This window comes from Rhododendron vialii, chromosome 7a (assembly GCF_030253575.1).
Source record: "Rhododendron vialii isolate Sample 1 chromosome 7a, ASM3025357v1".
NCBI lineage: Eukaryota > Viridiplantae > Streptophyta > Magnoliopsida > Ericales > Ericaceae > Rhododendron > Rhododendron vialii.
The window spans coordinates 2498551-2525072 of NC_080563.1; the positions used below are offsets into that span (position 1 = coordinate 2498551).

Below are 26522 nucleotides of genomic sequence, written 5' to 3' on the forward strand. Positions count from 1 at the left end.
TGAAGGGTGGAACCAGTTTGGTCCCTCAAAACCCAAGCTTGCTGCTTGGCCCGATTACAGCCTTCTCTAAATTTATTGGATTATTTTAATTTATATTTTCCATTGAAACTACCAAACATGTGTTCCACTAACTAAAACAAATAAATATTTTTTAAATAAGTACTTTATTTTTTGAATTAAAAGGTGACGTATTTTGAGAAAATGACATGTCTCGTGAAGCGAAAAATAAGTAATTAAAAAATAAGAACCTTAGTGGAACAGAACCTAATATTCTGCATTTTTTCTAGGGAAAATGACGGCCTAGGACGTGTTTTGATAATTAATATATGCCAAAGACAAGCTAAGAACATTTATTAATGCTGAAAATGTCCTTAGCGGGTGTTAATTATCAAAAACACGTCCTTAGCCGTCATTTTCCCTTTTTTCTATGTCTAATGTGCTGTCTTCACATTGTTTTCCTCTATATTTGCCTTGACAACCTCCCCCGTTGCTTTGAGTGAATACATAATAAAATGTGACATCAGACATGATCAATATGAAAGTCAACAAGCAAAAAAAAAAAAAACACAAACTTGCTACAAATAATTCAAGATGTCCTGGGACAAAAAAAAATATTGGTATTGAAGATAATTAAACTTCAGATTTTAGGAGAAAGCAAGCTCCTGAGTATCAAGCCAATGTCACTTGACCCCTAAGGGGTTTTATGTCCCCCTTGTTATTGTTGTCCATCATTCTCATTTTTCACCATTGCACCTCTCCCCTTCATTTTTCAATGTTGTCCCCTCACCCTTTCCTCTCAACGAGCTTGTCTGACATAAGCAATAATATCACCCATCATGAATAGTTTATAATTTTGAAAGAAACTAGCATTTGAAATTGCATACGTCAAAAACTATATAGGTTTCATAGAGGACCACAAATTGACATAACCATGAGAGGTGTTTTGTGATAAATAGTGTAAAAAAGCAACGAAAAATACGAGGGACTAATAATTTAGAGAAATTTATATAAATGGTCCTCATAGTTTCACCCGGGTCTCATTTTTATTCTCCAAGTATCAATTGCAACTCTTTTGACCTTCAAGTTTGGTTTTTGTACCAAATTGGTCAAATTGATAACTTTTGTCAACCAAATTGGACGGAAAAAATCATATTGATGTCAGTTTGGACGTTGCAGTTCGCACCAAGTTGGTCCAATTGATGATACCTGCCCTCAATCTAATTTTTTCCATCCAGTTTGGCTGACAAACGTTATCAATTGGACCAACTTGGTACAAAAACCAAATTTAAAGGTCAAAATAGTTGCAATCAATACTTTGAGGATGAAAATGAGACTCGGGTGAAATTAGGAGGACCATTTCTATAAATTTTCCAATAATATATGTCTCACCGTGTAACAAATTTGTTAATGGGCGCGACTATTTGCAGCCCTTTATTTTCTCTCATAGCCCACTACATTTCGGTAAACGGTTGTCGAAAATCATACATAACATTTCGGTAAATAGCTGTTGAAAACAAGATTATATTTCGGTAACTACATGTCGAAAATATGTTCAACTTTCAGTAAACAACTGGCGAACATACATTTTCAGTAAATAGTTGTTGAAAAAAATATTATATTTCGGTAATTGGATGCTGAAAATATATCTTAATTTCGGTAATTAACTGTCGAGTATAATTGAAAATTTTTAACGGGTTATAGGAGAAAATAAAGGACTGCGAATAACAGCGCCCTTTGTTAATACAAAGTCCATGGTGTTTCACTTGAGAAAATTGACATTTTGTCCTCTTTTTTAGTAGCTCATGCAATCTTAAGGTCCGCGTTGTTGTTTTTTTTATATCAGATCCCAACAAATCATATTACTTTTTTTTTTGGTCAAGCAAAAAATAACAAATCATATTACTACATCATCAAACGGTTGCACAAAACAAAATAATAAATGTTAACTATCGATGAGGATCAAAACTACACAAACAGTTTATTTGACTTTTGCATAGACTTCCCACCTCATCATTATCACGCTCACATATAACGCATTCGATTTGAGAAAAGATAAAATGACTTTGGAAGAAACTAGGGAAAACTTAAAAGGATGAAGTTGGGAGAACTATTAAGTGGGAAACTAGAAAAAAACCATAAAGAAAGAATTTGGGAAAAATTTGAAGAAGTGTTAAAGTGGGAAACTATGTAGTCTGCAAGGGGACACTGCCAAGCGGATGTAAGGCGCATTCTGACCGTCTAAAAGTGTTAGTTTTACGTATTTGGATTAAAAAAGGTGAAGGAAAGCCGTGAATTCCAAATCTATCTATAATTTTAATGATCAACTGTCCGGTCCTCTATTAATAACAATCTACGGTCTTTTTTAGGGAAGAGTTTATTTTCAATTTAAACCATAATTGTAAAGATGGACGGTTCCAATGCACTCGATTGGGCGCTTGGCAGCAGCATCCCTGGGGATTGTAATCAAACGATACTTTTGTGAAGACTGTTGGTTGGAAGAGATGAAAAGAGACGTGGAGATAGCAAATCTAAGAAAACATCCGAACTCCGAGTACGGTATTCTGTTGACTAGGCGTTCCCAGGGCTATTTGTTGCTCAGTGCCTCTCCTCCCTCTCGCGCTCAACTCGCCTCCTATTTCGAGCACCCCCTCTCCCCCCCTAGCTTCCGATTCCATCATTCCTCTCTCTCTCTCTCTCTCCCTCTCTGTTTCTTCGTCTGAAATCATCAAATCTCTGTCATTCCAGATCATTACCATTCGTAGTTTAGAAATACAGAAAGAAGATCATAACCATTCATCCATTATAACCAAATCACGCCCAGGCAAGGCCTCGTTTCGGATCCAAAGGTAACAATCCTCGTATCTCTCTCTCTCTCTCTCTGTGGTTTAATCCTTTTTTTTTTTTTTTTTTTCTTTTCCCGATTTCGCCCTGATCTGCACCTCGTTTCAATGCGTATCGTTTTTTCTCTTTAACAGTAATATCTTTTGCTTGGACTTATCCTTCTTGATGCAATGCAATGCCATGCGTTGCTCTTGATTGCGAGAAAGACTTGACTTTTAAATCTTGTGACAGAGAAATCATATGGTCAATGCCGCTGCGGGATCTGCAAAATAAATTGTAACCCGAGTGAATATCTTTGTTAACGTAGTTGATCTGCGTCTGATCACGTCATGATCATTCAAATATATGCCTTTTAGTATTAGTTGCTAGTTTAGTTGCATAATCCTATGGTAGGGCCGTCCGCTCCCGCTCTCAGTTGTGGCTATGCACTCGCGCTCCCAATCCTCTCTCTCACGAATTTTAGTAGCTGCTTGGGGTGTTTTGGAAAGATGGTTCCACGTCGTGCTTGAGCTCCCGTTCACCGGTGCCCACGCGCGTTACGTGACCTAGGTTGTAAGTATTTGAAGTAGCATTTTGCTTGGTTGCTGAAAACTCAAATAGGAGAAAGGAAACTAAGCATCCAACACAAAAAACGGAACAAGCACATGTAGTTCCGAAGGTATTGTTTTAGCTGATATGGGACAAGTGCCTAATAATATCTGCACATGTGATCCCAGATTCACGTCTAGAGAGTTAGATAACAGCTCCATTACATAAGGATCACAATTAAATGAGGTGAACTTTTTGCACAAATAAGGACGGATCAGTCACTAGCTAAACATAGAGTCTAGACTACCTTCCAAAGCCTAGCAAAGATACCAAGTTAAAGTTTGGAATCTATGGGGAAGAGGAAGGATTAGAATGGATATTATACTCTCAACAGATCCAATCAAAGTAATTACCTTATTCACAGTACAGAAGAGCTGAATTCATTTTGACAAATTAAATGAAAGGTGTAATGTCGACAATGTGTGTTTCTATAGTTTTATACACTTTCTGGAACCAAACAAAAAAATGGCTGGTTGCTCATGCCTGGCCCATGTTACGAAAAATAAATGAATTGCCGCTTTATCATGGCTGCGGAGTTTGTTTGCCGCTTAACTACGATGTGCGTGCTGGAATTTTTCAAGTGATTATGGTAGTCTTCAGTTTTAATTGCAATATTTTTTTTGTTCAGGTCTTGAACTGTGTGAAGAGTTGGATGAAGATATACCAAGTTAACTCCATAGCATAATATATAATGGAAGAGGAAGAACAAGAAAGGGGTGAAATTTCAGGAAAGGATTTACAAAATCACAAAGAAGGTAGTAGTGTAGATGAAACACTAGGGATGCATCATAGAGAAGATGTTAACACTACTGGTGTAGAAAGTAATGCAGTTTTGCGAGGGGTTGATTCTGTAGATGACGTTCCAGATGACGACCAGTTTGAGCAGGTATCTTTAAAAGACCAGGGAGGTGTTGGGGATTTAACTCAACGTCAGAGTTCAGATAGTCTGAGACACTCCTCTGGTGGTAGTGAGGATGCATATGAACTCGCAGCTGGGAAGTTTTCTACGGAGTTTGATTCACCCCCAGCTGATGGGGTGCACCATGACCGACATAATTCAAGCCCAGGGCCTGGAAGACAACCCGGCTCTCACATCAGACAATCCTCCTCTTCGACTAGTCTTGATTCTGCCATGTATTTGTATGGGGATGGTGGACACTCTCCTGTTGGTTCACCACAAAAGCCCAGGTCCAAACCCGCTATGCCAAATGTGTCTCCCGAGCTTTTGCATTTAGTGGATTCTGCTATTATGGGGAAGCCCGACAGCTTGTACAAACTGAAGAATGTCGTAAGTGGTGTTGAGCATTTCGGAGATGGAGAGGAGGCTGATGGTATTGCATTCTTGGTAGTTGATTCACTTCTTGCTACAATGGGAGGTGTTGAATCTTTTGAAGAGGATGAGGATAACAACCCTCCCAGTGTTATGCTGAACTCCAGGGCTGCCACTGTAGCCGGTGAGCTTATTCCTTGGCTTCCTTTTGTAGGCGATGTGGAGGATCTCATGTCTCCTCGGACTCGAATGGTTAGAGGATTGCTTGCTATATTGCGTGCTTGCACAAGAAACAGAGCGATGTGCTCTACAGCTGGTTTATTGGGAGTTCTTTTGCAGTCAGCTGAGAAGATATTTGTCGAGGATGTTGGTTCAACCGAGCAAGTGAAATGGGATGGAACTCCTCTATGTCATTGCATCCAATACTTAGCTGGGCATTCTCTTAGTGTAATTGATTTGCATAGATGGTTTCAAGCCATCACAAGAACTATGACCTCTAAATGGGCAACTCGTTTGATGCTTGCTTTGGAAAAGGCCATTGGAGGAAAGGAGTCAAGGGGCCCGGCATGTACATTCGAGTTCGATGGTGAAAGCTCTGGTTTGCTGGGTCCAGGAGAGAGCCGTTGGCCATTCACTAATGGATTTGCAATTGCGACATGGATTTACATAGAGTCATTTGCAGACACATTGAATACAGCAACTGCTGCAGCTGCAATTGCTGCAGCAGCCGCAGCAAAATCAGGAAAATCATCTGCCATGTCAGCTGCTGCTGCCGCCAGTGCACTCGCTGGTGAAGGCACGGCACATATGCCAAGGTTGTTCAGCTTCTTATCTGCTGATAATCAGGGGATGGAGGCATACTTTCATGCTCAGTTTTTGGTAGTTGAAGTGGGCAGTGGTAGGGGAAAAAAGGCTTCCTTGCATTTTACGCATGCATTCAAGCCACAATGTTGGTATTTTGTTGGCCTGGAGCATACTTGTAAGCAGGGGTTACTTGGGAAAGCAGAAAGTGAGCTGAGGTTGTACATTGATGGATCCTTGTATGAAAGCCGTCCTTTTGATTTCCCACGAATCACTAAGCCACTTGCTTTTTGCTGCATTGGAACAAACCCTCCCCCTACAATAGCTGGTTTACAACGCCGTCGTCGTCAGTGCCCTTTGTTTGCTGAGATGGGGCCTATGTACATTTTTAAGGACCTGATTGGTCCGGAGAAAATGGCGCGTTTGGCTTTTAGAGGAGGGGATGTACTTCCTTCTTTTGGTAATGGAGCAGGGGTACCATGGCTAGCAACAAATGAACATGTGCAGAGTATGGCAGAAGAAAGTGCACGTTTGGATTCAGAAATTGGAGGATGCATTCACCTTCTCTATCATCCTAGTTTACTGAGTGGGCGTTACTGTCCAGATGCTTCACCTAGCGGTGCTTCAGGTCCCGTAATCCTTCTTCTAAAGTCTAGCATAACCTAAATTGGAATCACAAATAGTTTTAATTTGGAAGCTATGATTTACTATTGTCAACCCAATGTTTATTAACAGGTGAAGCAGTGTTTAGAGAGGCATACACATGAGAAATAGTTGTGTGCGCACTCACGGCCTAGTCTTGTTATTAAACTTCTACCTCCTCCTTTTTTGTATCAGAAAGCGTTTCTGATTCTCCAATTTTTTTGCTCTACAATCCTTTAAAGTACTTTTATTTGTGGAATTTGAGCTATGGGTTCGAATACTTCAAACCCTTTCTTTGGAATTAACATAGTATATAGCAAAATGAATCCTGGAGCTTGTTTGCGAAAAAAATTGTATTGTTTATTCACTCTGCAGCCATGGCATGAAGAATGCTGATATTTTTTTTATCTTGCCTAAGTAATGCTATTGTACTTTCAGGCATGCTTCGAAGACCTGCGGAAGTTCTTGGGCAAGTACATGTTGCTACAAGAATGCGCCCGGCAGAGGCTTTGTGGGCCTTGGCCTATGGAGGTCCGATGTCTTTACTTCCATTGGCAGTAAGCAATGTGCATGGAAACAACTTGGAACCACAGGAAGGGAATCTTTCTTTGTCTTTGGCCACAACGACGCTTGCTGCTCCAATATTTAGAATCATTGCCATGGCCATTCAACACCCCAAAAACAATGAAGAATTGTCTCGTACACGAGGGCCTGAGATGTTGTCCAGAATTTTAAATTATCTTCTGCAAACTTTGTCTTCCCTTGATGTTGGAAAGCGTGATGGGGTAGGAGATGAGGAACTTGTCGTTGCAATTGTCTCTTTATGTCAATCTCAGAAATACAATCATGCCCTCAAAGTGCAGCTTTTTAGCACACTACTGCTAGACCTGAAAAGTTGGAGCTTATGCAACTACGGACTGCAAAAGAAGCTGTTATCGTCACTTGCAGATATGGTTTTCACAGAGTCATCTGTGATGCGAGATGCTAATGCCATTCAGATGCTTCTTGATGGCTGCAGGAGATGCTATTGGACTATTCGTGAAACTGATTCAGTGAATACATTTTCTCTGAATGAAGTAACTCGTCCTGTTGGTGAAGTGAATGCATTAGTTGATGAACTATTAGTGATCATTGAACTTTTGGTTGTAGCAGCTCCTCCTTCATTGGCTATGGATGATCTGCGTTGTTTACTAGGGTTCATGGTTGACTGTCCCCAACCCAATCAGGTAATGTCATTGTATAATAAGATGTCTATGTTTATATGAAATTTCACAAAGTAGCATGCTTAGAAGTGTTGGATAGCTTGATATATGGCCAAATTCTAAACAACTTGAGCTTTTGGGACAATTGGTGATCTACAATGGCAATATTTACCATGGTTTCTGGAGGTTTAAATCTCTGTGTATTTATCTGCCATCTGCATAATAACTTTCCCTTTCCCTTTGCATTGTATTTACTTTGTATGGATGGTTGGATCTCTTTGTGCAAGAGGGGTTGCACTCGAGGGAGGGTGTTCATATACGTTGTTGGGTCTACTTCTTAACAACTTAAGCTTTGGGAACAATTGGTCATCTGACTAGAATGCGTTCATAGCATCACTCTTGGATGCTTCCAGACTAAGAAGCATGGATACGGACACGGTCACGAGCAACCCCCACGACATGGAACGGACACACAAACACATCGTTTTTTTTTCACTAAAAATTACAACATGGACATGCCTCAGGAGAGCTGTGGCCTGTGAGAGAAGGGGATCAAAGTGCATAATGAATAAATCGAGTTATTTCTGGACCTTTTTTACCCTTTCATTTGTTTTCCTATGGATGTTCTCGTTAGTGGAATATTTAATGGGTATCGATTTTTGCACTTCCACCCACTAGTTAACAATGAAGAGGCACAACTGTCCCCAAGGGTTTTGAATGGATTTGATAAGCAATTCCAAACCAAACCGAGCTTTAAGTCGCAATCATTTGGGTTCGGCTACATGAATCCGTTTTCTCCATTGTACTCTGTCAAAGGCATCGTGTTCTGTGATATCGAAAAAATCTAGATCCCAATCTCCTTGATTGATTGTCTCCCATATTATCTGCTATTGGTATCTGCTATTGGTGCTACCCTTATTTTCTGTAAAAGTTTTCATTCCTAATTCTATTTCATAAAGTCTTACAACATGTGAAAGTGGTGTAACTTGACAATTTTCTACTCTTATAAATGTTTTCATCCAGGTTGCCAGGGTGTTGCACCTGCTCTACAGATTGGTAGTACAACCAAATACATCAAGGGCTCAGACATTCGCTGAGGCCTTTATATCATGTGGTGGGATAGAAACACTTCTTGTCCTACTGCAGCGGGAAGCCAAAGCTGGAGACACTGACAACCCAGACCCTTCTATCGAGATTGATGGAATCTTGTCTTCCCAGGGGTCTGATACAGATACTGGTAGTGGGGTGTTGCAAACCAGTCATGGTGGGGATGCGGTAGAGGAGAAGGAATTAACTTTGCATGAAAAGGAGTTGGAACTTGATCCTTTCAATCACGGTGGCTACTCTGTTGGTATTGCAACACGTACAAGCATTGAGAGAACGGTTTCTGTCTCTGAGAACCCTTTATTGAAAAATTTGGGCGGTATAAGTTTTTCTATAAGTGCTGACAATGCAAGGAATAATGTCTATAATGTTGACAAGAGTGATGGTATTGTTGTTGGAGTTATTTGCCTCTTAGGTGCTTTAGTTACATCGGGGCATGTGAAAATTGGTTCACATGCTCCAGCAGATGTCACTGGCAACCTCACAGTTTTGCATGAGGCAGGAGGTACCATGTTTGATGATAAAGTTTCTCTTCTCCTTTTTGCTCTGCAAAAGGCTTTCCAAGCGGCACCAAACAGGCTTATGACTAGCAATGTCTACACAGCTTTATTAGGTGCCTCGGTATGCTATATACTGTTCCTTGTCATCCTAGCTTTTGTATGCTCATTGAATAGAAAATAATTATCCATGAGATAACTACATATGCATGTCACTTTTCCGATTTTTAATTGTGTAAAATCTCATTTGCTCTATCTTGGTGGTCGGGGATTAATAAGTACTCTTCCAACTAAGGCCTTTTCTGTGCGCGTCTCTCATCCATTTATTGTTTTGGAAACTGCGAATTATGCCTTGTCATTTATTTCATTGTCATTTCTTTTTCTTCCCGCTGAAAAAGAAAAAAAAAAAACATTTTTCTTTAAAGCTTTTATTTAAGGAATATCATCCAAACTTGCTATACCTGTCGGTACATGTTTTGTATGCTTTTGATTTGCAACTCCTCATTATTGTTTTGTATTCTCGGCTGTCGAAAAGTCTGTATGAGCTCACCACAGCAGATCATCATTCTATTCTTTTCAAACAATCCGCTATTTATCTGTGAGTTATGCATATGCGAACATCATGTATATGTACTTTTTGTGTTTCCGTTTCAGATAAATGCTTCTGCAACTGAGGATGGGCTGAACTTTTATGATTCTGGTCATCGCTTCGAACATTTGCAGCTTTTGTTGGTTCTTTTGCGTTCCCTTCCATATGCAGCAAGGGCATATCAAAGTCGGGCGTTGCAGGTACGATCTTTTGGTTTGCTATTCTAACTGTTGGTAAATCAACTAGTTGGCAAATCTTTGAAACATACGGTCTAAGAAATCTAGTAGGCTCAGATGGCAAGTTATGGCTGGCTTATCTCTTGTACTTGAGTATGTGCGTTCGTAAGTTTTGTTACATATATGCATACTGATCGAATATTATGGATATGATGGCATTGTGCTGATAAGTTGGAATAAGGGTGCAAAACTGGTGTTTTCTTTTCACTAAGTAGCTTCTGTTTTATGGTGGATTGAGGGACATAACAGTTAGCTTGAATCTTTTAATGGCTTTGTTATTCAAAGTTCGCGAACATAATTATGACATGCAATATAAAATCTGTTTTTCCACTTGTTTCTTGCCACTGTCTTTTTGGTGAATAACTATAGTTTCTTATCTTTCCTTCATTTTGATTTCAGGATCTTCTGATTTTGGCTTGCAGTCATCCAGAAAATAGAAGTAGTCTTACCACAATGGATGAATGGCCCGAGTGGATTTTGGAGGTTCTTATCTCAAATTATGAGGTAATATTATATTTTTGTCTCCTTGTTGAAAGTTTCTAGTCATTCTCGTTTTTCCTTTTTCAATCTTGATGCTAAAAACAACACATGATTAGTGCTTTCTAGTGGTGTTGGCTTTATTGACTGCAAAACTTTGAATTTTTGCATTTGTTTCTTGTATTTTCTTAATTTTAAATATCCTTTCCACAGAAGGGTGCAAGTAAAAGTTCAAATTCTTCAAGCTTGGGAGACATAGAAGACCTGATACACAATTTCCTCATAATCATGTTGGAGTATTCTATGCGCCTGAAGGATGGATGGAAGGTCAATTTCTTCATTTTCAGTTGTTTTCTCTTTCCTTTTTTTATGGATCTCTCTCTCTATCTCTCTCATCTGTTTGGAACAGATATTTCTTCGTACCTGGAATAATTTGAAATCCTGCTCGGTAGTTCATAGTTTGTGTTACAATATTTTCTTATACTCTTGTATTGGACTAGCAGCTTCATGGTTTCTTGCGTAACTTTCAAATCCTGCTCTTTTGACTCCATTGAGCTGAGGTCAGCTGGGCCAAGCACGTAGAAGCTTGCCTGAGGCAGCAGCTTGAGCTATGTTTGCCCAATGTGTTTAAGGGTCCGATACTTCAATGTTCATTCTGATTCCAGCATGATCACATTCCCAGACTGACCAAGCCATGCCTGAAACCCCCAATACTTGGCTTAGCTCAGTTCTCTGCTGTTTGTTCACTTTTTGTGTCTTAGTTTGATTAAATTTTACTGTTCTTCTTTCGGTAGCATCCTTTCAAATAGTGGCTCTGGTCTCCCTTGGTTTTTTGTTATCTTTCATGGTGGTTCTGTTTATGTTTACAATACAGTCTTGTTTTCATCTTGGAATTTTTAATGCTAGGTGCATGATGTAGCAAAACCTACCTCTGAACTTGGAAATTAGTTTGGGTCGACGCTGTTTTTGGAAAAAATTTTCCCTTGATAGTTGACTGATAACCATGTTTTGGTTAATAGTTCCCAACCCGTGTGATTTGAAGTTTTAATATTGCAACTGTTCCCACAACTGTTGGTTAACCTGTTTCGAAGGATGTTTTGTGTTTCCCCTTTCTATGTTTTCTGTAAAGTAAAATTGCACAATTTGGTGCCGAAGGGGATATTACTACTGACTCTTGACTCTTGTAATGCCCTATGCACTGCATTTAAGTTTTTTTTCCCCCCATTTCCTAAGTTTAGTTGCTGCCTTTATTAGCCTGGTTAATTAGCCAATTACATTGGAGATTTGTTTCACTGGAACATGAGGTTCTAGTTTTTTACTTGTATAAAAGTAAAGTAGGAGTAGTAGTTAACTTAGCTTTGCCTTCTTATGTACCAGAAGATACAACTTTTTAATTCCGTTCATTTGGTGCTGAGTAGAGGTTCTATTTCCCAACTTCTAGTGTCAATCAGTTTCATTTATTTTGTTTGGTTATCGCTTCCCTTTGACAGGATATTGAAGCTACAATTCATTGTGCAGAATGGCTTTCTATGGTGGGTGGATCTAGTACAGGAGACCAACGGGTCAGGTACTACTTATGTCACTTTGGAGGCACTGAAAAGCCTTCCTTATTATAATATTTATATAGGCTACGAAGAAAAAGTCGAAGTTCTAACAACGATTAATGTCTAGACAATTTGTTCACAGAGTTTGATGGACTTCGATTTTTTATTTTTATTTTTAAAATACAACAATAAGTTGGTGAAGTTTAGGAAAGGATTACTTTTGCTTTCATATTTGAATTGTATTAAGTCACAGATAGTTGATTTTTGTCTAATTTATGTTCTGAAGACGCGAGGAATCATTGCCTATTTTCAAGCGAAGGTTGTTAGGTGATTTGCTGGACTTTGCTGCCAGAGAACTTCAGGTTCAGGTAACCTAGTTCTTACGTTGGAATTTTTTTTGTTAAAGCATCAAACTCAAAACCAATTGGCAATGATTGGAGAGGCCGCGGAGACTCATATACTAGTTTTTGAGGTTATAATTAACCAATGTGGGACAAACTCTAACAACTGTAAAAGTTCTTTTTATTTTTGTCACCACCTCCGGAGAATAAGCTAAGATGATGCGTCATGAAATATGGGACAAAATACCACAACGATGAGGTATGAAGGTGCTTCGTACTCTAGAGGCTGAAAAGTAGTTTGAAAGAGATAAAAAGGACTTTGTGGTACTAGATCAAAGGAAATACAACATCTTTCTCGGCAGGCAATGTCAAGCACTTTGCAGCAACTGTCTATTTCACGCCCTTTCTTTTGCTGGTGGTTGCAAAGTATCTTCATAATACCGTTTGATGCTTTGATGGTGAGGCTTTGTTTGGTTTGAGTTTTGAGGGAGGTTTTTGGGGTTATGAGTGAGAGAGATAGATAGAGAACTGAGAGCAATAATGGGAGAGAAAACTTATAGGGAACTGTGCACAGAGTGGGGTTGGTTTTAGAGACCCAAAGCGAACACAGTGTAATTAGTTTTTTCTGTGGAATCTTGGATTAAAGCTGAAAATCTATTCATCCAAGAAAAGCGAGGCATATTGTCAACTATAATTTCCAAATTCTTGTTTTATGAAGTTATTCATTGTCGTGCTGAATTTCATATCCAGCTATTCTTTGTATATATCCTTATATTTTATTTTCATGGCAGACTCAAATAATTGCTGCAGCAGCTGCTGGTGTTGCTGCTGAGGGTTTAGCACCCAAAGATGCTAAGGCAGGAGCCGAAAATGCAGCCCAACTCTCTGTTGCTTTGGTAGAGAATGCCATTGTCATCTTAATGCTTGTTGAAGATCATTTACGGCTGCAAAGTAAATTTTATCGTTCCTCACATCTTCCGGTTGGTTCTCCTTCCCCTCTTTCACGTGTTTCAATTGGTGGAGAATCTTTGGAAGCAGCAGGTGATAGAAAATCATCATCGAGTGACTCTGCAGGGCTCTCTCTTGATGTACGTATGCAATTCTCTCTTTGTGCACACACTAGCTTTATTTGCCTCTGTATAATTTCAAGTGTCTTAATGATTTTGCTTTGTTGTATTCGTCATTAGTTAGTTGTTCATTTCGACGAGTATTGTCTTTTGGCTTGTGAACAAGGTTTTGATTTTGGAGGGTTGGGTTCGTTTATACCAACAGATGACAGGCTTGACAGCAAATAATTACAATCTTTCTTAGAAAAGGAGGAGGGGCGCAGGGGTCTCATAGAAGCTTGTCTTTGACTAGACTTAATCTCTTAAAGCATCTCTATAGAGGTCCCTTGACAAGGTGCTAATGGAACGATTGTCGGTACCTGGTAAGAAAGTACACCCAGTTAGTATGCATTAATGGGTGTCTCAGAGGGGTCGAATGGGTGCAAAATACGAACTTTATCTTTTGGCATTAAATGCACAAAGTGGCCTAGGCACTTGAATGCATCTTTGTACGTATCTGGCCAATTGTACAAGCAGAAGTCACTGGTTTTACGGAAATCTTAATTACTTTGTAGGACATTACAATTAGCTTTGTTGTAAGGTTACCCTTTGTGTTCGAAAGTTACCGTTGATTCCATTTTGCTGTTACATTCAGAAGTACTTAGAATGTGAAGTATTTCATTCATTAGTTGCTTGGTAGATAATGTGTGTGGAGGAAACCATTCACTTTTGTACCTTGTTCTTGATACTGCAAAATGTGGAAGAGGAATCTTGCTACTAATTACTTTGTTACTATATGCTCTACTACTTGCTTTGTTACTACATGCTCTACGAGTTGCTTTCTAAAGTGCATGCTTTTCTCGAACTATACTTATTTTGAATTCAATTAGGTTCTTGCTTCCATGGCTGATGCAAACGGGCAAATTTCTACAACAGTGATGGAACGACTTACTGCTGCCGCGGCTGCTGAACCTTATGATTCTGTTTCCTGTGCTTTTGTGTCTTATGGAAGTTGTGCGATAGATTTAGCTGAGGGTTGGAAATACAGGAGCAGATTGTGGTACGGAGTTGGACTTCCTTCGATAACGACAGGCTTTGGTGGTGGTGGGAGTGGCTGGGACTCTTGGAAATCTGCTTTGGAGAAAGATGCCAATGGAAATTGGATTGAGCTACCTTTAATAAAGAAGTCAGTTGCCATGCTCCAAGCTTTGTTATTAGATGAGTCCGGACTTGGTGGCGGTCTTGGTATTGGAGGAGGATCCGGTACTGGAATGGGAGGCATGGCAGCTCTTTATCAGTTGCTGGACAGTGACCAACCATTCTTATGCATGCTGCGAATGGTGCTTGTTTCCATGAGGGAGGAAGATGATGGTAAAGATAGTATGCTTATGAGGAATTTAAACACTGAGGATGCTTTGTCGGAGGGATCACATCAACATACTAGCAACATGCTATCCTTAAACAACGATTCCCGAATCTCAACAAGGAAACCACGATCCGCATTGCTTTGGAGGTACTTTCTCTATTGACTTGGTATTTTGTTTTTGGATTATCTTTTTCCTGATCATTTTAGAGCTTTAGACAAGTTCTTCGTCACTAGAAAAATAACAATGCTTATTTGAATGCTTGATTGTTATTGTTTTTGTTGGAATCGAGTCGTAAAGATACCAAAGATGTAGTGGCAAAGAATCTGTTTGAGAAAGCAATAGTGTTTAAGGTACTAATTATTTGTTACATCCTGTGGTATCTTTACCTCGTCACCCACGAACAGCTAATTGTTCTCCTAGAGAAAAACTATTTATTTTGAAATAGATGCCTTTCATTCCCTTCTTGGACATCTTTAACTATGGAAATGTGGTTTCATTTAAGTTTCTCCTTGAACTTCCCTTATCTGTGCTCTACCTGCAATAGGAGAAATTGTATTTCTTTCATATTCTTCAGACATTGATGCATATCCCCATGTACGGTGTTCATGTCAGTAGGCGATAATTGTCATATACGCTTACGTGGCCACTGTTGGATTATCCGTGCTTTATAGAAATGACCTCATTCTGGACACTAATCCTTTATGATCACATATCATGTTTCTCGGTACCATATCAGGAATTGGGATCGCTATGATCATAGTACAGAAGGGCTCTCTTATGTTGCTTTACAAGGATTTTACATACATTTATTGTTCTATCATCTCATTGATGTAATGCCTGTAATCTTTCTTTTACTTATATCCCAGGCCAAAACTAAACTGTAGTTAATGATGTACAGCGTGCTTTCGCCTGTTTTGAACATGCCAATTTCTGAGTCCAAAAGACAGAGAGTATTGGTTGCATCTTGCGTTCTCTATTCTGAGGTTAGTTTTTTTTGTTCTGAGGTTAGTTTTTCTACAGAGTTGCTTGCTCGGATAGATTGATGATTTAGTTACTTCTTTTGCCTAAATGGTTATTGTTTTCTTTGGGTGTGGCATTTGTTTAACTTTATACAAGTAGGTGATACCAATAATTTGTCTTTCGCATGTGTGATTTAGGTGTGGCATACTGTCAGCAGGGATGGATCCCCTCTTCGGAAGCAGTATCTAGAGGCCATTTTACCACCATTTGTAGCTGTTTTGAGGAGGTGGCGACCCCTATTGGCAGGAATTCATGAACTCGCTACTGCTGACGGTTTGAATCCTCTAGTTGCTGAAGACCGTGCCTTGGCTGCAGATGCACTGCCTATAGAGGTTAGATAACTCCAGCTTTCTTCTGTTCTCGAGTCATATCAGCATAAGCTTTCAAATTAATTAGTTAGGCTTCTGTAGGGCTTTATTTATGTCTCGATGGATACTATTTAGCTTTGGTTGGCTGTTGTTTTGTAATTCATGCGCGAGGAAAAATTATACAGGGTGTTTGTAGATTGCGACATCAAAAGCATGCATACATTCATCGCTGAGCATCACTCTGCATCAGGCCTTGATAAACTGGCAGGAGATTTTTAATGTAGCTGTCGGAGTTTGTCCCACATCGGTTAATTATCTCCTCCAAAAACTAGTATATGAGTCTGGGCAACCTCTCCACTCATTGCCAATTGGTATTGAGTTGGATGCTATAACATGGCATCAGAGCTAGGGTTTCGGAGAATTTGTTCCCCCTTGTTTGTGCCATAAGTGCACCGTTGTTTATTGTGATCCAAGTGTCATGGATCGTATTTTTACCTCTCCACGTGCGAGTCGGGGGACACACGTGCGGGGGAGTGTTGGAGTTTATCCCACATCAGTTAATTATCTCCTCCAAATACTAGTATATGAGTCTGGGCGGCCACTCCACTCATTGCCAATTGGTATTGAGTTGGATGCTTTAACAGTATGGAAACATTTTTACTTGGAGAAGGTAATCAGAAAGACAAAGCAAGTAGGCGCACTCTCTGTACTTAAAACCAGAGAAAAGGGTAGGATAACCGTTGCTATACGTATCAAGAGATGTTTCCCTTGTGTACTTTTACTGTAGTAGAACCTAGATGTGAACCATTCCTAATCAGCAATCATTGCAAGCTTGCAATCGGGATTTTGGATGCCAGTTATAAGCTTATGACTAAATTGTATGTGGGATTTAGAGATTTCATCAATACTGTAACTAGAATTGGTTTCCAGTACACACCCGAATGGGGCAGTCTTTTCCTTCCGTTTTCCCATATTAAAAAAAGGTGTGGGAGGTGTTGCAGAGATTAATTATTGTGAAATTGCTGGACTGCAATTTAAGGGTTTGGCTTTTTAAGTTAGACGATGAGAAAGTATGAGAATTTTTAACATCGTGAAAAATGTTTGACAATAATTAGGGCTAAGGGTTTATTTTGTAAAGGAAATGATTGCAGTGAATTAGGTGGAAGAGGTAGAATCTTCTATGAATCACTCATGCTTCTTGTGGCTTCCACCATGAGCTTTAAGCTGCATCATGCATTTAAAAAAGCTTTAAAATTCCTCTTAAATTCTCAATCATCAACTCTTTGATGATAAACATAGGCTGTTGGAGCTACTACTAACAATGTCTAAAAACGCTTGCTGCAATATCTGAGACATCCATTTGAACATTTTCAGGCTGCTCTTGCCATGATCTCTCCTGGCTGGGCTGCTGCTTTTGCATCGCCACCTGCTGCAATGGCATTGGCAATGATTGCCGCTGGAGCTGCTGGAGGGGAAACCCCGACACCAGCAACAACTACTCAGCTTAGGCGTGATTCTTCATTGCTTGAGAGGAAAACAACTCGGCTCCATACATTTTCAAGCTTCCAAAAACCTTTGCAGGTACCTAGCAAATCTCCAGGCATTCCAAAGGACAAGGCTGCTGCTAAAGCAGCTGCCTTGGCTGCTGCACGCGATCTTGAACGCAATGCAAAGATTGGTTCTGGAAGAGGTCTCAGTGCTGTGGCAATGGCCACATCTGCCCAGAGGAGGAGCCAAAGTGATATGGAGCGTGTACAAAGATGGAATGTTTCTGAAGCCATGGGTATTGCCTGGCTGGAATGCTTGCAATCAGTTGATTCAAAATCAGTTTACGGAAAAGACTTTAATGCTCTGTCGTATAAATTCATCGCTGTCCTTGTTGGAAGTTTAGCTTTAGCTAGAAACATGCAACGTTCGGAGGTATGGTTTGTGCACTTCTTGTACCTTCTCAAGTAGGTTATGTAAATGATCTCAATGTTCATTTATTTTCCAGGTTGACAGGCGGGCACAAGTTGATGTAATAGCCAGGCATCGTCTATGGACTGGAATACGCTCATGGCGCAAACTCATCCACAGCCTGATAGAAATGAAATGTCTTTTTGGGCCTTTTGGAGACCGTTTATGCAATCCTGAGCGTGTATGTTGATGGGCTTCTAACACGTCTATTTCCGGTTCAGTGATTTTATACTAAAATACGAAAACAATAAGGTTATTGTGTTTCTGTTTAACTTTTCCTGGAAGCTAAAACAATGATATTATGGTTTGTTAGATTTTCTGGAAGCTAGACTTGATGGAAAGTTCTTCGAGGATGAGGAAATGTTTGAGGAGAAACTACAGGGGGTCTAACCATTTGGGTGCTGCTGCAAACTACGAAGATCTTGTGGAATTGAAGAAGGATAAAGAAAATGTCATTAGTCCATCCAAAGCCTCTATTTTGGCGGCTGAAGCTATCTCGATGGAGGTAGTAAATGAGGATGAGGAGCAGGAAGGCAGAGATAGTTTGGAGGGTAGGGAAGGTGAAGATGAACAAAGAGGGAGGATCCAGACAAGGTTGTCTGACATTGCTGAGCAACCATTGCAGGCATCGGTTGAATCTACACATCCTCTAGCGAGTAGCAGCCAGGATTTGGAGGAAAATCCGTCGGTGGTTGCCCCTGGTTATGTTCCTAGTGAACTTGATGAGAGAATTGTTCTTGAGCTTCCTGCGTCCATGGTCCGGCCATTAAGGGTTCTTCGAGGCACGTTTCAAGTAAGTTCTGTTATTTGTATGTTGACCTCTACTGTAACACCACACTCATTTCACATCAGGCATTTATCAAAATTGACATGTAGTGGTCCGTATGTGCTACTAGCCTACTAGTAACTTGAGGTTAATCATTATGGACCATTTTTTTAGGCTCCAACAAGTTATTGGGCTGTTATGCCAATGGGCTGCTTGGTTGTTGCATGCCATTGTGTCATCGTTCATCCATATTCTCGGAAATAGTTATCTAATCCTCAGGCATACAAATCAGATACCTGTGAACAGATGCATGTGTAATGACAGAAAATCTTCCTATTGATGAGCATGGAAAATTACTGGTTCAAATGAGTTGGTCTATGTTAAAAAACTGCCAATACGATGTTATTCAGCTGTGGGAATTTGTCCCCTGAATTTTGTGTTAAGACATCTAGTCAAAGTAATAGTTGGTTGATGCTCTATTGCAGATAACATCAAGAAGATTTAATTTTATTGTTGATAACTCCGAGAGCATTGCTGTGGGTGATGATTTGGATAACAGTTATCAAAGTAGAGTTCAAGAAAAGAATCACAGTTGGTTGATGTCTTCCCTTCACCAAATTTACAGCCGAAGGTGAGATGAAAAGTGTGTTTCTCTTTATCAAATTCTGAATATATTTGTTTTCGAATTCTCCTACCATTGTCTGCAGCAGCATTCATTTAGATCGAGCATCTTACTCTTTGAAGTTTTGCTTAGAAATTTAGCACATTTGACTTAGGCAAAAAGTCGAGCATACAGCCATACCCTGCAATCATTCTGAACTTTGTATATTGTTCCCTTAGTTCTGACTAACAAGCAGAAGACAAATCATGTTGTTTGGAATGCATTGGTTCATTCGTTTGACATGGCTTTGTTTGGAATGGAAGAATTGAGTAACTATGATTCTGTTCAAAGAAATTCCTGCTGTCTATGAAATACTGCCTTTTGTTTTGTGAAACTCCCATACGGTTTACAATTCTAAAGCTATGCATGATTTTCTTCCAGGTAATAATAATATGAGATTGTTTTGAATCAAATAAGTGGTCAATTTGACTCAGAGTGAATTATAAGATCTTAACAACTCCTTACTAGAGCGAACACCATTACTTGCTGCAGTTTTTGGTAATCAGAGCAAAATGTGCAATACATAGGAGTGCACTTTCTTGGTCAATTTGACTCACCTAGTGGATTGAACAATCTTAACGACTACTTACTAGGGCGAATGCTATTCACTGCTACAGTTTTGGTAATTGGTGCAAAATGTGCAATACATTGAAGGATTGCACTTTCTGCTTATCTTTAAATTTATCTTTGTTGTCTTTGCTGTCTTTTCAGTGGTAAAACTTTTTGAGAGCAGCCACTTTGTGCACTTATTGCCTTCTATCGCCTGTTCTCCCCCAGCCATACCCCCATCGATTGGGGATTACTTCTTGTTGTTGTTTATGTCCTTATTCCTTTTGGTTTTTGTGCAGGTATCTGTTGCTTGTTTGTTTGTATGTGTTTTTTTTTTTTAATTACCTAAAATGGGTAAAGCTCCTCATGCGTTCATCAATTTTGCAGATATCTCCTGAGAAGGAGTGCCCTGGAATTGTTTATGGTTGACCGGTCAAACTTCTTCTTTGATTTCGGGGTATTAATGTTTGAAAATACACAGAATTCAGTTCTTCCATAAACCAGTTAAGTCTTGCCAATTAATCAAATTGCTTGTTTCAAATAATTTTGCTCCAGAGTACCGAGGGGAGAAGAAATGCTTATAGAGCTATAGTTCATGCACGTCCTCCTCATTTGAACAATATTTACCTTGCAACACAGGTATTTTAAATTCCTTTGCTTTAGACTTTGGCCCTTGACAATATTACAGCACTTCATTTCCTTGTACTCTTGAACTATCGGATTATATTTTGTGGCAGAGACCGGACCAACTTTTGAAGAGAACTCAGTTAATGGAACGTTGGGCTAGGTGGGAGGTATGAAACTAAAGTGTACATTTTGTATGTGTCACCTACGTGACTGTAGTCAATCTACATTTTGGTTTTCTTACTTAAGCAAATGTCATCATTTGCTAACTACTGAATCCTTCGCAGATCAGCAATTTTGAGTATCTAATGCAGCTCAACACATTGGCTGGGCGCAGTTATAATGACATAACTCAGGTTGATTTTCCATGATGATTACTCACTTTTTCCAATTACTCACGAGGATGATTCACTTGCTTTTCTAAGTTTAATCCTTTCATGCAGTATCCTGTTTTCCCATGGATTCTTTCTGATTACAGTTCCAAAACTTTGGATCTTGCCAATTCATCTTCGTACCGGGATTTGTCAAAGGTATCACCTATTTGACTTGGCTTCTCAAATTGTGGTAGACTTGTCAGCTAACAAATAGCTTGCTTATACTTTCAGCCCATTGGCGCGTTGAATGCTGACCGGTTGAAAAAATTCCAAGAGAGATACTCCAGTTTTGATGATCCAGTCATTCCCAAGTTTCATTATGGTTCACATTATTCAAGTGCCGGAACCGTAGGTTTTTTCTACGAGCTATTGTTTAGAGTTATCTGGCATGTCTTTCTTCCATCGCTGTTCTAAATGTCCTGGGTTTCTTATGCCAATTGTGTTCCAGTGCTTACATTTGTTATTGCTACTATGTTTGGTAGGTGTTGTATTATCTTGTTAGAGTGGAGCCATTTACTACTCTTTCAATTCAACTCCAAGGTGGCAAATTTGATCATGCGGACAGAATGTTTCTAGATATCGGTGCTACTTGGAATGGAGTTCTGGAGGATATGAGTGATGTTAAGGAATTGGTATGAACTTATCTAACTGTTTTGCAAAGGCACCTTTTCAGATTGAATGCCATCATAATTCCATGTTGAAGTCGTCAGTTGCTTTTCTGGGACATGTCTTTCTTCATCTATTTTTGCAATATGTTTGCAAATATATCACACATACAGACAAAAGCACGCATATGCAGTTATGTACAATCATTTGGGACCAATTATATGATGGTGATATTTATTGTTACCAGTGGCATAATTGTCAGTGTTATTCTTACTATTATTTTTTCCTGTAAATAACTTAGGTTCCTGAGCTGTTTTACCTCCCGGAGATGTTCACAAATGAAAACTCAATTGACTTTGGTACAACACAACTTGGAGAGAAGCTTGGTATGATTTGTTTTGTTCCATAAGAAAATTGGAAAGAGCAATTCTGATAGCGTTTTGATTTTATCTTTGTATTTTTAATTTCATTCACCATGCCAGATTCTGTCTCCTTGCCTCCTTGGGCTGAAAACCCTGTTGATTTCATGCACAAGCATAGAATGGCCCTTGAGAGTGAACATGTTTCTGCACATCTTCATGAATGGATTGATCTCATATTTGGGTAAGTTCTATTACGTCTGGAAGAAAGTTGATTTATTGTTAGCCTTGGTCTTGTCATTTCCTTGTTTTTAGTTGGGAGTTAAGAGTAGAGGTAGAAATATATCTCTCTCCATCAATTTTGCTCTGTTTTTTCCCCTAACAAAGGCGTTATGCATATGGATGATTTGACTCTAAAGGTATAAACAACGAGGAAAAGAAGCTATTGCGGCAAATAATGTGTTCTTTTACATTACTTACGAAGGGACGGTGGATATAGATAAAATATCAGACCCAGTAAGTCAAGTCTCTCATTTATTGTTTTGTCGGATTGGATTGCTGCTACTTATTTTGGCTAGTATTACCAACAGGCACAACAACTTGCTACACAAGATCAAATTGCTTATTTTGGACAAACACCATCGCAACTTCTAAATGTTCCTCACTTGAAGAAGATGCCACTAGCAGATGTTCTTCACTTGCAGGTAAACCTCGATTTATTTGACTAGCATTTGTCTTCTTGATGTTCTTGAATATGTATTTTTCACTTGCCCATGTATGTAATCAGTTGGTCACTTGGTCCTCTTTTTTCATCATGCTTTTCACTGTGCCTTCTGTACATCAGAAAGAATTTGGCTTGAACCGTGCAAAGATTTTCTGATGGGATGCTACAAACGGAAAATATATTCATCGTAGTTCTCAAGCTGATTGCCTTAATATATTTTGGGATTATTTTTACATCATATTCACTTGTGATGTGTGATGTAGGGAATGTGATTATGTTTGGAGAGCTTAAAATTACATATTCGTTGTTGGACCCATTTCCTAAACATCTAAGCTATTGGGATAACTGGTGACCTAACATGGTAACTTGGGTTCTCTCATTATCATAGATATCTAACAATTGATTCTGCATGTCAGACCATCTTTCGGAACCCAAAAGAAGTCAAACCCTATGTTGTTCCATCTCCAGAACGCTGCAACCTACCAGCTGCTGCCATTCATGCATCGCAGGATTGTGTCATAACCGTTGATACAAATGCTCCAGCCGCTCATGTTGCGCAGCACAAATGGCAACCAAACACACCAGATGGCCATGGGATGCCATTTCTTTTCCAACATGGAAAGGTCAGTGCGAGCTCCACTGGTGGAGCGTTCATGCGAATGTTCAAAGGACCAACTGGATCTGGCTCAGAGGAGTGGCATTTTCCCCAAGCAGTTGCATTTGCAGCTTCTGGAATTAGAAGCTCAGCTGTTGTTGCTATCACCAGTGACAAAGACATAATCACGGGTTAGATTTTGTCATCCTGATTGTTTCTTGTCTTTCCAAGGGAGAGTTAACCATGAACACTCTTATCTCCAATTCTCTCTGCGAGGCTATATCCCTCTGCATAGAAATCGAATGGAATTTCAACTTTTCTGAAGTACTTGGATCTTCTTATAGATACAATCTCATGTGAAGTTTCTGTGTCAATGGTGTTGTACTACTTCTGTTGTGTATTATTGTTTCTTACGACGACGGAGTGAATCAAACGAATTCTGAATCAAAGGTCCTTTTTACTATTCCAGACATCCTAGAAAATTGCCTGCACTGTCACTTTCTATATTTTTAGATGATTTTGAAAGTTGTCTACAAGAATAAACTGAGATCTATTGATTGGCGGAAAAAATCTTCAATTTTTGTTTTCACAAAAATACATTGGTTGCATGCTATCGATGAAGGGAAAAACATATGGGACGAAGGGAGTACTTTACAATCCAATGGCCTATGTTGTTCCTTTTTGATTTTGTGGGGTGTGGTTAAACTTATATCACTATGAACCTTTGTGTCTTTGACTAGGTGGGCACGTGGATAACAGTGTCAGACTGATATCATCAGATGGAGCAAAGACTTTAGAAACAGCTAGAGGGCATTGTGCTCCAGTGACTTGCCTGTCGCTATCATCTGACAGCAACTACCTTGTGACGGGATCTAGGGATGCAACAGTTTTAATATGGAGGATACATAGGGCATCATCCAGTTCTCATTTGAGCAGCACATCGGACACTTCCACTGGCTCAGGCACCCCAACTTCAAGTAGCAGTAATACCATAGCGAATGGTTTGGCAGACAAAAGCAGGAGAAGACACATTGAGGGTCCCATACATGTTCTGCGGGGCCACCTTGGGGAAATAATCTGCTGCTGTGTCAGTTCAGATCTTGGAATTGTTGTATCATGCTCCAACTCGTCAGATATTCTGCTCCATTCAATAAGGAGGGGTCGCTTAATTAGAAGGCTGATTGGTGTGGAGGCCCATGGAATTTGCCTTTCATCGGACGGGATCATAATGGCTTGGAACAAATCCCTTCACACCCTCACCACCTTTACTCTTAATGGGACAGTGATAGCCAAGTCACAACTCCCTCTCTCTTGTAGGGTTAGTTGCATGGAGGTTTCTGTCGATGGACAAAGTGCTTTGATTGGGTTAAACCTGTGTTCTGAATATGATGGAGCCTGTGACAACATTTTGGATGAAGACAACAGATTGGAAATTCCTTCACCTTCAGTTTGCTTCCTTGATCTGCATACTCTTCGGGTATGGGAAAATGATATGTAAAAAGCCATGAAAAAGATGCCAACATAGATATTTTCATCATTCTGTCATTTGTAGGGGTAACCACTGGTTCAGTGGTCTAAAACTTGGGTTTTGGGTTGTAGACTAATGACAGCCACTTTGTGCGTATAATGCCAAAGTTTAGGTCTATTATCAATCTATCTTGTCATAGTGTTAATGGATCTACCACACAACGCGACACACACACCCCGTGCCCGCCCCCCCCCCCCCCCCCCCCCCCCCCCCCCGGGACACCTATTAACGGATCTAACTTGTCGTAGTACTTTTATTGTGCTATTCGTACTAATTGCCCAAGGTCATGCGTACAATGCGCTTGGAACATGTGACAAGTGGATGTGTCTTATATCTGACATTATGTCAGTTAAAAGAGGCTATCTGTAACTGCTTCTCTATACTGCACTCTGCTTTACTAACAAGCATGCGTTATTTTATTTTTTTGCAGGTGTTTCATGTACTAAGGCTGGGTGAAGGGCAAGATCTTACGGCTCTGGCCCTGAACAAGGATAACACTAATCTGTTGGTGTCAACTGATAACAATCAATTGACAATCTTCACCGATCCTTCTGTAAGTTCAACATGAAGGATAGTTCGGTTACAATCTTTTGGTCAACTGTCAACTGATAATAATCAATTGAATTTTTGTCCTGAGTAGCAGCTCTCAGTATTATGTCATACATGAAGGACTGCCATAGAAGAAAGATTTGCGATTCATCCTCTAGAATACCATTTACCCAACAGTTTTTTCTTAAAATGTAGCTGTAGAGTAGTTTTTCAAACTCCCTTATGTTAAAATATTAATTAAGGACAAGCAAACAATGTAACAAGAGTATTTGGTGTCACCAGCACCCAAGAGATTCTATAACTATCTTTTTCTTTATCAGCAAATTTTTTTATTAATCACTGAATTTGAAATTTTATTAATCACCTATTCTATAACTATCTTACGTTGTATACTTTTTTTCTCAGAATCCCTTGTGATTAGAATGCCTGCAATACTTCATTACTAATTGCACTCTTATTTCTTTACCTTCAGTTGAGCTTGAAGGTGGTAGATCAGATGCTGAAGCTGGGCTGGGAAGGTGATGGACTAAGCCCCCTCATAAAGTGATAGTCAGGCAGTTGGTTTTTTATTTTTGATTCCGACAATTTTGGGCTATGGAGATACCATCCAAATGATACTGCAAGGGCAAGCTGGCTAGCCATCCCAGAAAGAAATACGATTATTAAATTGTTCGCGGCTGCCTTTGTGGTTGTAGCATATGTATCTGGAAGGTGGAACAACTGGTATATCATACGAGTGAGAAATACTACATTTACGCAGCGCTCTTCATTTTTGACTCTGTTGAGTTGTCTATTTTTTTTCATTGGGCTTTTGATCTATTAGCCTTGCAAGCTGTCCATTTCTCCATTTCTATTTAAAGGAAAAACAGAGGAAAATTCAATAGTTATTTGCCTTTCCCTGAACCATTGTGTGCATTTTTTGACTATGTGATGAAGAATATGCTCTTGGTTCAAGTTTTGGGCTATAGTTCTAATCTAAATGGATTCCCAGGGTAGAATTTTGCGCGGATTTTTGGGTGTGTGTGGATATTATGAACTGGTTTATGCTCAAATTCTAAAATGCTTGCAGTGATATGTGCTAGTACTAAATATTCATGGAATATCCAATTTGTTAGTTGTTTCAAGAGAATTGTATCTCAACAGAAAATTTTGACGCACATGTGATTATCAACTTCCATTCCACAACACTGGCTACAATGTAAACATTAAAATGATGAGAAAATCTCACCTCGTACGGATGAAACAACAAACAGAAGGACCCTAAGCCAGTTTGGTAATCCTTCCTTATTACTCGATTATCTGCTTATTTCACCTATGATTTTTTCGTATTCTAATTCATACACAAGTAAATAAGCAGG

At 39.5% G+C, this 26522-nt stretch overlaps 1 protein-coding gene across 1 annotated transcript; it reads left to right on the top strand.

Annotated features, from left to right (window-relative positions):
- Positions 1 to 2546: 2546 nt before the first annotated feature.
- Positions 2547 to 26118, top strand: LOC131334073 (BEACH domain-containing protein C2). Its single transcript, XM_058368942.1, has 32 exons — positions 2547 to 2846; positions 4058 to 6128; positions 6581 to 7368; positions 8368 to 9069; positions 9600 to 9734; positions 10170 to 10274; positions 10461 to 10574; positions 11738 to 11814; positions 12078 to 12159; positions 12924 to 13220; positions 14069 to 14691; positions 15444 to 15528; positions 15703 to 15897; positions 17248 to 17793; positions 17867 to 18010; positions 18143 to 18622; positions 19081 to 19226; positions 20193 to 20262; positions 20361 to 20444; positions 20543 to 20599; positions 20717 to 20785; positions 20873 to 20959; positions 21035 to 21151; positions 21286 to 21435; positions 21711 to 21795; positions 21892 to 22012; positions 22188 to 22284; positions 22359 to 22472; positions 22909 to 23278; positions 23828 to 24564; positions 25046 to 25168; positions 25637 to 26118. Exons 2-32 carry the CDS (start codon positions 4121 to 4123, stop codon positions 25709 to 25711), a joined length of 8883 nt encoding a protein of 2960 aa, XP_058224925.1. The 5' UTR covers positions 2547 to 2846; positions 4058 to 4120; the 3' UTR covers positions 25712 to 26118.
- The last annotated feature ends 404 nt before the right edge of the window (positions 26119 to 26522 follow it).